The 12,135-nt window shown below is 37.9% G+C and overlaps 1 protein-coding gene across 2 annotated transcripts in view; it reads right to left on the bottom strand.

Moving 5' to 3' along the window:
- Window positions 1–12,135, bottom strand: part of KDM6A (lysine demethylase 6A) — a 124,731-nt gene that overhangs the window by 55,441 nt on the left and 57,155 nt on the right. For both annotated transcript variants that reach the window (XM_063450144.1, XM_063450145.1), the window contains exon 6: window positions 8,316–8,436. In XM_063450144.1, the coding sequence (XP_063306214.1) occupies window positions 8,316–8,436 (121 nt within the window). The remainder of the gene's footprint in view (window positions 1–8,315; window positions 8,437–12,135) is intronic.

Here is a 12,135-nt window from a genome sequence, read left to right as displayed (position 1 = left end):
ACTTTCTTTATTGCACAATCTGTTTAATGTATATTTTCCTATCTACAGCTCCGTTAAAATAGCCTGCAGGAACCTTCTGTGCGGTTTCATTGTGTGTGTAATTTAACAACTTGTTGAAAATAAATTTTTCAAATTCTGCCTTTCAACATGTTCGGAATAAAATTTACACATTTAATCTCTCTAAAGGATTTCTCCTTGCTTTGTTCAACAAAACAACACATGTTTATTTATAACCTGCAAAAACGTTCCATTGTAAAAAATAAAAATCTATAGAAACAATTCATAGCAGAAAAATCATATGTACAAACATTCAAGATTTGGAATTCCGCAATATATCCAGATAAAGTAATAAGTCTGCAACATGTATTCAAGCAATGTGTGATTTCGGGCTCTTTATCTCTGTATTGCACCACATTGTACCACAAGTCCTCGGGCAGCAGCAGTGCAGGCTTCAAATATATCTGCACAGGTGGATTAACAAAAAATGTCTGAGTCACAGAGTAATCCATGATTAAGCAATATATGCTGATGCAACAATCTCCTTAAAACCTGTAGTATTGTAAAATCTGAATGTGGTTAAGAATAAATGATGTCACAAGACAGAAAATCACTAGACAGTGGCACGGTTTAAAAATGCTTATTAAGTAAGATTCATAAAAGCCTTGACAAGTAAATAAACCCTTTGAAAACGGCACATGACAATATAAATATAATACTCGTTCATTTATTCTATAAAAAGGGATTACATTTTATAGTCTAAAACTATAAGTGGCCACGTTACAAATCAGTGTTCTTTTATATCTAGACTTGTAGCTCAGAACAAACATGGGCACAATTAATTAAATCACAGGCAATTATATGCACAGTTGACAGAGCGTTACCGTCATACGCCAAAATCATGTATAGATGATCTTCACCTTTGCAAACGTGCAGGAAGAGCCATTTCAAAAAGCTTGCAAGGACTAACATGTTTTGAAAAATACGCGTTCAACCCATCCAGAATCCTTCTATTGGAAACCACACTTTCTTATATAATGTGTTACCATCCATAATCCTATGAGCATCCATGGAGATGTTATCACTCAACATCTTAAAAAAAAAAATTAAACTTCCCACAGAGGCCATCTTGTTGTTTTCTGCAATTTGATAGTGTGTATAACATCTTATTTACTTCTGAATGGTTTAATTGAATTCATGTATTCAATCTTAGATTAAATGCAGGTGAATACTAAATGTTGCTGCAGAATAGGAGGAAGCTGCCTGGAGCTCTGGAGAGTGGAAAACTAGGATCCATATCAGCGATGAGCAGAGAAGCACAGAGCTAGACCTTCTCTGTTACAAACAAGCATAGCTTTTAATCAGGTCCCTCTAAAAGCTATGCTTGACATTGCAGCTAGATCCCACTAGATTGCAAACAGTACAGGAATATATAACAACAATTATATCATCTCCCTTGGTTAATTTGCTGAAGTTTAAAGTTTATAAAATTACATTCAAAAAGCTTGATGCAAAATGTTTTTGCCAGAAGGCACAAAACAAGTCTGAATAGATTCCCATATATTGTAAATATAGATGTACTAGTAAATGAAGGCAATTCAATAGTAACAAGAAGTGATGTATATGACTTGAGGCTGAAAAACAAACCCACTCTGTTGCAGTCCATCAGTATGTTAAAACCTACTGCAAACTACCAGATTTTGAACTGGTCTTCACTACAGTATGCAGCTATGTTGCTTAAAAGGACACTATAGTCAAAAAAACAACGTTAGCTTATTGAAGCAGTTTTTGTGTATAGATCATGCATCTGAGGTTTTATTGCTTAAGTCACTGCCATTTAGGAGTTAAATCATTTGTTTCTGTTTATACAGCTCTAGCCACACCTCCCCTGGTTGTGACTGAAACAGCCTGCATGAAAACAAATACCGTATTTATCGGCGTATAACACGCACTTTTTTCCCCTGAAAATCGGGGGAAAATCGTGGGTGCGTGTTATACGCCGATATCCCATAATTACTTACCTGTCCTGAAGCGTGGGCCGGCTTCACAGCGCGCACCGCGGTACAGGAACTTTAATTTAAGGTTCCGGTTTCCGGCGGGACTGAAAGGAAGTGTGCACAATAGTGTGCACACTTCCTTTCAGTCCCGCCGGAAACCAGAACCTTAAATTAAAGTTCCTGTACCGCGGTGCGCGCTGTGAAGCCGGCCCACGCTTCAGGACAGGTAAGTAATTATGGGAGGGGAGGAAAGTACACTATGGGAGGGGAGGGGAGGGGGAGGAAAGTACACTATGGGAGGGGGGGAAGTACACTATGGGAGGGGGGGGAAGTACACTATGGGAGGGGAGGGGGGAAGTACACTATGGGAGGGGAGGGGGGAAGTACACTATGGGAGGGGAGGGGGAGGAAAGTACACTATGGGAGGGGAGGGGGGGAAAGTACACTATGGGAGGGGAGGGGGGGAAAGTACACTATGGGAGGGGAGGGGGGGAAAGTACACTATGGGAGGGGAGGGGGGAAAGTACACTATGGGAGGGGAGGGGGGGGAGAATACTATGGGGGGGGAGAATACTATGGGAGGGGAGAATACTATGGGAGGGGAGGGGGGGAGAATACTATGGGAGGGGAGGGGGGAGAATACTATGGGAGGGGAGGGGGGGAGAATACTATGGGAGGGCAGGGGGGGAGAATACTATGGGAGGGGAGGGGGGAGAATACTATGGGAGGGGAGGGGGGAGAATACTATGGGAGGGGAGGGGGGAGAATACTATGGGAGGGGAGGGGGGGAGAATACTATGGGAGGGGAGGGGGGGAGAATACTATGGGAGGGGAGGGGGGAGAATACTATGGGAGGGGAGGGGGGGAGAATACTATGGGAGGAGGGGGGAATACTATGGGAGGGGGGAGAATACTATGGGGGGGGGAGAATACTATGGAAAGGGGGGGGACACTATGGGATGATGGGGGAATACTATGGGATGAGGGGGGGGAATACTATGGGATGAGGGGGGAAATTTCCTGGAATTTCTTTCTAAAAATGAGGTGCGTGTTATACGCCTGTGCGTGTTATACGCCGATAAATACGGTAGTTTCCTTTTTTAATCAGAAGTTACTTTAAAAATTTTTATATCCTGCTCTGTAAACCTGAAGTTCAATTACATACAGGAGACTCCTGCAGGGTCTAGTAAGCTATTAACAGATCAGGAGATAAATTCTAAATTAAACAAAATTTGCAATGAAGGAAGTATGATCTCACTTTACAGGAAGTGCTTAGGAAGGCTGTGTAAGTCACATGAAGGTGTGACATGGGCTGCATAAAGAAAGTGATTTAACTCCTAAATGGCAGAGAATTGAGCAGTGGGACTGCAAGATCTATACACCAAAACTGCTTCATTAAGCTAAAGTTATTTTGGTGACTAAAGTGTCCCTTTAATATTGCCATGATTAGTGTGCATCTTCTGCAAATTCCGGTATAAAACTAAATTACCAATCTAAAATAAAATTGTATCTTTAGATCTGTTCACAAGATAGCTTGCATAAAGTGTAGTCCTAATATGCAACAATTATATATTTGAATGTCAGATACATTTTAACAATTTTGAACGTATTCTGTGTACAACATGAAAAAAGAAAATTAAAAAATGAAAAAAAATTTATATATCTATCTGCTTAAATCACTCATTCACTACAGCCTGAGGATTGACCTTCACTAGCAATGAGTCATGGATCATGTACCCTATGCAACATGTTAAAAAGATATTAAATGGTGTCTGGCAGCACTCAAATCCCACATGCACAACCTCTACTGTGATATTCATGAGCACACATTTCACTACAACTCTAAAGACAGACCAGAAACAGAGCAGCCCTATGAAGTACAATTAAAACAATTCAACAGCAGAATAACAGCAAATATATAAATTCAATTTTTCATTGGGATTAAGATTTAAATCATTACACGAGTGACATTCATATGAACAGACTATTAAAAGGGAATTAAGTAGAACAACAAGTACAGTATGCTGCAGTCCAGCCCCTATATATAGCTAAAGCATACATTTCATTTTCCACAGGCCAGAATTCATTGTTTGACAGAATCACCTGATGCTCTCAGTAATTGAATTCCACCCAAATAAGAATAAATAGATACATTTAATGTAAAAATAGAACTTCCGCTTTAGTGATATCTAATGAGTGGCAAGATGAAAATCATTTCATTTTCAACTGGAAGAGGAGGTTAGGCAACTCCAGGCACAATAATCGCCACAGTGAGCAGTAGTGCTTATTGTTTACTACTGTGTATTGTAATTGTTATGGTGTTCAGAATAGCTGTTCACGTGAAATTACAAATATGTCAGCACAAAATTATATTAGAAGCGGCAACATATAAAACAAAATCTGCCACTGACACGCAAAATTGATCCAAGAAGCAATGTTAAATCAAACTCCATGAGAAAGAGAATATACATTATCAAGCTATATATATGGCCCAGACAGACTGAATATAGGTAAAGTGCACACAAGTAGGTAATAAGTTGGAGCACTCTGGTAGGGATCCGCAAACCACCAATATAGACAGAAATACACAGGCATCCCAATGTAGGGTGCAAAAAAAATAAGGATTTATCATGGTCAAAAAGAAAGAAACAAAAATACAATACTTCGTCCATGATGCCTTAAATATGATACATGATTAGAGGAACATTGTGTGTGTCCTACATAGTGATGCCTGTGGACTTCTTTTACAAGCACAGGCGTTAAAATACACACCATGGGGGAAAAAGTGCCCTTGTTACTTGCCTTGGTGAATAGACAATATCTTCCAGAGAACATATACTATGTAAAACTAAGGGAAAACCAACAGATGAGACTGATAACACAATAGTAAATAGGGCAAAGTGAAACTAATCTGTGTATAAGGCACTAGTGGTATAATCCCCACCAACAGACACCAGGAAGATACAAAGGTCACTTTGTGATGTTCAGAATCAAAAATAAAATAAAAGCAGCCTTATCACTGTGCTGCACTAAAGTAGGCTTAGTAGTCCGAAAAAAAGAGGGCCGCTAATGGTCCCAAATCGGCAGTGATACTTTTTGTTAGGTTTTGCTTAGTCACGCCTCTAGGACGTGTAGCTGGACACGCTATTTGCTGCCCTTGCTTATATTCAGAAATTTGGTAAAGTGACGTAAGCCTTGTCACAATAGTCATCTTAGGCAAGGTCAAAACTCCATTCCTAACAAAAAAGTAATTTGGTGAAACACTACCATTAGAGTTCAAAAGTCAAACATGCTATCATCCACAAGACAAATGTTTAACAGGATCATACAACAGAGTGACAATCCATGGATTGCAATAGATGAGATACAATATTTTCATTAAGAAATTTGTCAAGAAAGAACATCAACTGATACATTAAAATTCAGTATAGCTCGATGATTACAGACCTATTCCAGTATTGTAGGTGCAAATACTATTTTACAGGTATGAGTGTCCATATAAATAACTAAAAAGAGATAATATATCTCCCTATATGTATTAAAGGATTATCTTAAAAATACAATAATTAAAATATCATACAAATACAATTATACAATATAACACATTTACACCATAAGAAAAAGTGCACAGTCAAGTCAAGTAATAGTTAAGCAATATGGGTGGCAATAAGTTAATTTCCCAACATATAACTGAAAAATTATCAGTTGCCCTCAAATGAAGTGGTGAGCAATTTAAAACAAGATTACATTTTTTTCAAGTCAGTTGACAACAGAACATTTTGAGATACATGCACAAATATGCAAACACCATTTGTCAACTGCACTCCAGATAAACACACGCATACCCAATTATGTACGATCAGAGTTTTAAATTAAGGGTACACTGTGGCTTGCTACAAGATATATCTGATGTAATGCTACTGAGGTATTATGGCGCACAGACTTTAATGGAAAATTAACCTCTTGAAAAGCCTACACTAAACATCATAACCAATACAGTCTGTTTAATAGCGTGCAATGAATCCCCTGGCAAGGAGTCAAATAGTTACACTTATCTGAATCCCACCTTGATTCTGCTTTAGCTAGGTCAATGTTTTACAGATTTTCAGGTCATTAATTGGCTTAGAACATTTGCAGACACACTCAACCACTGAATGATCTTAAAACCTGCACACACTACTAACTTGTTCAAGCTGTTTTTGTACATGGCCACAATGCATGTGATAACACCAAATTATTAAATCTTTTCAACAAGGACACACTTTCAATGGCTCCTTCAGTACTGTTGTCCGTTTACTATGGAAAAGATTCTGAAAGGGTTCCCTTGTCTTTGGCATCTCTAAAACGTGGGTTTCAGGTCTGCATGGCTCTCACAGATTCAATTCCTTAGCTTTTTTTTTTTTTTTTTAAAGAATCTTTTATTAATTCCTTAGCTCTTATCCTTGTTGATGGCCAAGAAAAACAGGCAACTATCCACCTTTGTTACCATACCATATGGGAAATGCTAGAGTTGTCCACAAAAAAACACAAAATAAACTTTTTTTTTGTTTGGATAAAGTAACCATCTACCATCTAAATGGTGTGGGATAATTTAATAATTTCGCTCAATGGGCAACATTATTTGTTATCCAAGTATACCTGCCTTTCTGGGCATTGAATATAAACTCTACTTCCACATTGTTTAAAGCCATCTCCCAAGTCCTCAAGAAATGGCACACACTTCTGAATATTTTGGTTGGCAGGAGTAATACTCAAGATGAATACAGTTCCTCTTCTTACCAATCTCCAATAAGCACTGTGGATTTATACCCTCTCTCAGCCCTTTTATACATCAGTATTTTGAAAATATATTGTAGCATTACAAGGAAACCTAGATTTGAGGAGGGGTTATGAACAACTGGCATATAAGATGAGCAATCTTTCCCCAACATTCCACTGTCCACCATCCCATGGCAAACTGTTCCACCATCCATATATTCCAATTCTACCCATCACACTTTTCTCCCAAAAATAAAACATAATGATCACCTCCCAAGTCAAACTATGACAATGTTCTACTTCATAATTTAAGCAGCTATAAACTCTGTATTACTAAATTTCACAAAAAAAGTGGTTTCAACATCCTGGCATTTTTAGCAAGTGAGCATTGGTGTAATAAATACATTTCAATTCATCATTCCACAATTATTCTAGCAACATGAGAAGGTCACAAATTACAAATGTCTGTAAATGTGTTATTGTGAAGTAAAAAAAAAAAAAAAAAAAAACCTATGATGTTCCTAATTTTTCCTGAAATTTGTTGGAGATGTCAACATCTCTGATATCGGATGACCATATCACAAACTAGAAAGGTTCAGAGGGATGTATTTTAGGAATAATTGAGTTTAACATTTTACCTTACAACATTACAGCTGCCAGATGCTCATTATTAATTAAAGCACCAATTAACCACAGCAAATTCTTTCCCCCCAATCCTTATCCCCCTATCACTAGTAAAGGCTGGTTTGAAGAGTGTAAATCATAGGAATAATGAAAAGAAAAAATATATATATTTGTCTCTATATATATATATATTTGTCTATATTTGACAAATATGAATTAAGATAAGAGTTCTCTAAAGGCCGGTGATGCACATCCAACTTCTGCAGAATTCCAGATGTCAGATGCAAATCCCGCAGGTCATTCATTGGCTGAAAGAAGCCAGAATGGTTTGAACTGGGCAGACTAAGGACATTGCTGGAGGAGAAGTAACACCTGCGGCATAATCACTAAATATTTCGATATGTGCACGGTTTCTTAACAAAACACAGAGCATACAGTTGCCAAGCACAATGCCCAGTGCAAATCACTAAAGTAATCATGGTGCTTGAAGTAACCCTTGGACTGAAACCACACTACGTAAATAACTGTTGACCAAATTCAGATGTCAACCTGCTAATGTTATTACTATGGTAATGTTTGAATTTTCCCTCTGCATTATTTCTCTGTGAAACCAGGGATACAACCTTCTGCCACTTGCAGCACTTCGCATTCAGAATTGTAATGCCCATTTAGCTTAAAAACGTTGATGAATTCTACTGAACACTTAACTCCGTGAACGATGCAATTATAAATGTAATATTTTCTAATAAATTTAAAAAGAAAAAAAAGAAAAACCACAATATGGGGCATTTTGTAGTTTTTAGTGTAAACTATAAATTTTTTTTATTTATTTCACTATTAAAAAGTATCAAGGAAGGGGAAAATTGTAAAACTGTAATATATTCTAAAATCGACAGAAAATAGTATGCAAAACATAGCATAAAATAATTCATCACTTACCTTTAAACTTGACTCAAAGTCAGTGTTTACTTTGAACATAAGTCCAAGTCGTAAATGGATTTCCTTGGCTCGACAGAAGCTGGGATCGACATAAAGCACTTCCTGAAATGCTCTAATTGCCCTTTAACAAAAGGAAAATACATGTGTAAAATATTTCATCTGGGTTGAAAATGGCTGGCTACTGCAGCTAAAATATATGTAACAGTTCAGTTTACTGGACAAATTGCCCAAATACATCAATTGCTGGTAGAAAAATATTAAGAGCCTTTGCTATGTGGCTCATGGAACTTAAATGCATCACATACTTTTTGATAGTTGTAGTGGATGTTAACAGACCAGACTAATACACGCAAATGCAAATGATAGTTGAAAGAATATTATAAGACCAGTGAATCCTTGGACCACTTACTGTCAAGTTGCACTCATTTGTATGGGACATTAGCAAAGTCATCCCATCTATTGCACTAGATATGCTGATCATTTGATGGTGTTAGAAAATTAAGGCAGCTGCCTTAATGGGCATTGAAAGCACCACTGACTTAGAACATGTTTTCAGTTCAACAATTTTTACCTTGAATTTTAAATTCACCTTGAATTCTCACTTTTGTGAATAACCCCGTTAGACAGCTTCATGAGAATACACTAATTTTTTCACGTATTTCCGTGTCAGAGAATGCATCATGTAGGCAGGCTTTAGATAAAAACAACACCTAAACAATGGATCTTTTAGAAGCTAATTATATCATGTCACCCTTGCAATATGCAATTAGTTCAAAATACAGTAACTAGAGTGTTTTCGTCAACTAACCTCCGAATTAAAGTTAAAAAAAACTATGACAAACTCCAATACTGGAAGGCCTAAAGTCTTTATATACACTAATAAAAACTAAAAAAACGCCAATATCAGCTTAAAGTCTATTGTTAACATACTAACCCATTGCGGATGGAGCAGGGAGCGTGGTTTACCGCACACGTAAACCCTCTGGACCTTATGTCATTGGTGGCTCCTTGCCCAACCCTGCCATTCTGCACGCACACACACACACGATTGATCTATACTTCTACTTCTTCGTGGAATGCAGAGTGTTGCAGTGGATGTGATCTATTTGGATTTTGCCAAGGCATTTGATACAGTTCCACACAATAGATTAGTGTTCAAACTCAAAGAAATCGTTCTAGATGAAAATGCTTGTTCTTGGGTAGAACATTGGCTTAAAAATAGAGTACAAAGAGTTGTCATTAAGTGTAAATTTTCACGCTGGACAGAGGTGGCAAGTGGTGTCCCTCAGGGTTCTGTTCTGGGACCCCTTCTATTTAACATGTTTATAAATGATCTTGAAAAGAGCACACTTATTCTAAACTCTCTACTGGGATTGTCTCTAAAACAAGTCATTGAGGAAACAACTCGTAAGGAGGCCATACTAGATTTAGTATTCACAAATGTTGATTTAGTATCAGATATTACTGTAGGTGAAAGTTTAGGATACAGTGATCAGTCAGGTTGGTTTAATACAAGAACAGGTGTGACTGAGTCCACAAAAAAAACTAAAGTTTTAGATTTTAGAAAAACAGACTTTTCTAAAATTAGAATATGCCTAAATGAGTCCTTATCAGATTGGAGCAGTTTAAATGGAGTCCAGGAGAAATGGGATTATTTAAAAGTTGCACTACTAAAAGCAACAGAAAATTCCATTAGGCTGTGGTACTCTGCAGAGGTGGCCAAAATATAAAAAAAAAAAAAATACAGAGTGAGGAAGACAGACAGATCTATAAGATTAGGCAGAAAGAGGCTAAGCAAGTTATAAAAGCCTCCCCAAAGCACACACAGAAGAGAAAATAGCACAGTCAGAAAAAAGGGGGATAAAACATTTTGTAGATACATAAATGAGAAAAGGAAAGTAAAAAAGGATTTGTTAGATTAAAAACAAAATAAGGAAGGTATGTAGAAGAGGATAAAGGTCTAGCTGACTGCCTCAATTAATATTTTTGTTCAGTATTTACAGATGAAAATGAAGGCAAGGGACCTCAGTTAAGAAAAAGGACATTGGGTCATTTGTTACTTATGAGTTTACAGAGGAAGATGTTCTATTTCAACTGTCAAAAGTAAAGACAAATAAATCGATGGGACCTGATGCGATAAACCCAAAGTTATTAAAAGAGCTAAGTGGTGTACTAACAAAACCGTTAAAGGATTTATTTAACCAATCATTAACAGGAGTAGTCCCAGAAGATTGGAAATTAGCGAATGTTGTAGCCATTCACAAGAAAGGTAATAGGGAGGAGTCGGGCAACGATATGTCAGTAAGCCTTACTTCAGTAGTGGGGAAAGTGATGGAAACCATGTTAAAGGATAGGATTGTTGAACATCTAAAATCACATGGATTTCAAGATCAGAGACAACATGGGTTTACTTCAGGGAGAAAAATGCCAAAATAATCTTATTCATTTTTTTGATTGGGTAACTAAAATAATAGGTAAGGGTGGTGCAGTAGACATTGCTTACCTAGATTGCAGTAAGGCTTTTGACACTGTTCCACATTGAAGGGTCATCAATAAACTGCAATCTTTAAGTTTGGATTCCAATATTGTTGAATGGGTTAGGCAGTCGCTAAATGACAGGCAACAGAGGGTTGTAATCAGACTATATTCGAATCAAGATCTAGTTACCAGTGGGGTACCTCAGGGATCTGTACTTGGACCTATTCTCTTTAATATTTGTATTGGTGATATTGCAGGTCTTGAAGGTAAGATATGCCTTTGTGAATTTGCAAGTTTGCAACTGGGTTGATGTTCCAGGAGGGATAAGCCAAAAGGCAAATGATTTAGATAAATTAGAAAAAGAGCTGTGGCAACAGACATTTAATGTGGATAAGTGCAATACAATGCACCTTGGGCAGAGTATAAAATATTTGATACCCTACTAACCTCAACATCTGAGGAAAGGGATTTAGGAGTAATTATTTCAGATGACTTAAAGGACCACTATAGTGTCAGGAAAACAAACTTGTTTTCCTAGCACTATAGTATTAATAGGTCCTCCCCACCCTCATGGCCCACCTCCCGCCGGGCTCAAGGGGTTAAACGCCTACCTTTCTCCAGCGCTGGGCTCCCTCGGCGCTGGGGACTCTCCTGCCTCTTCCAACATCATCCGCCGAATGCATTCAATCAGTCCATAGGAAAGCATTCCTCAATGCTTTCCTATGGATGTCAGCATCTTCTAACTGTGAAACACAGTGAGAAGAGCGGAAGCGGCTCTAGCAGCTGTCAATGAGACAGCCACTAGAGGCTGGATTAACCCTAATGTAAACATAGCAGTTTCTCTGAAACTGCTATGTTTACAGCTGCAGTGTTAACCCTAGATGGACCTGGCACCCAGACCACTTAATTGTGCTGAAGTGGTCTGGGTGCCTACAGTGGTCCTTTAAAGGTAGGAAGACAATGTAATAGAGCAGCAGGAAATGCTAGCAGAATGCTTGGTTGTATAGGGAGAGATATTAGCAGTAGAAAGAGACGTGCTCATGCCATTGTACAGAACACTGGTGAGACCTTACTTGGAGTATTGTACGCAGTACTGGAGACCGTATCTACAGAAGGATATTGCTACTAAAGAGAGAGTTCAGAGAAGGGCTACTAAACTGGTTCATGAATTGCAGGATAAAACTTACCAGGAAAGGTTTATGGAACTTAACATGTATAGCTTGGAGGAAAGACGAGACAGGGGGGGTTATGATAGAAACATTTAAATACATAAAGGGAATCAATACAGTAAAGGAGGAGACTATATTTAAAAGAAGAAAAACTACCACAACAAGAGGACAGT

The sequence above is a fragment of the Pelobates fuscus genome, chromosome 1, assembly GCF_036172605.1.
Source record: "Pelobates fuscus isolate aPelFus1 chromosome 1, aPelFus1.pri, whole genome shotgun sequence".
NCBI classification, from domain to species: domain Eukaryota; kingdom Metazoa; phylum Chordata; class Amphibia; order Anura; family Pelobatidae; genus Pelobates; species Pelobates fuscus.
Note: the sequence above shows the minus strand (reverse complement) of the source record. Positions and strands in the feature narration are given on the sequence as shown.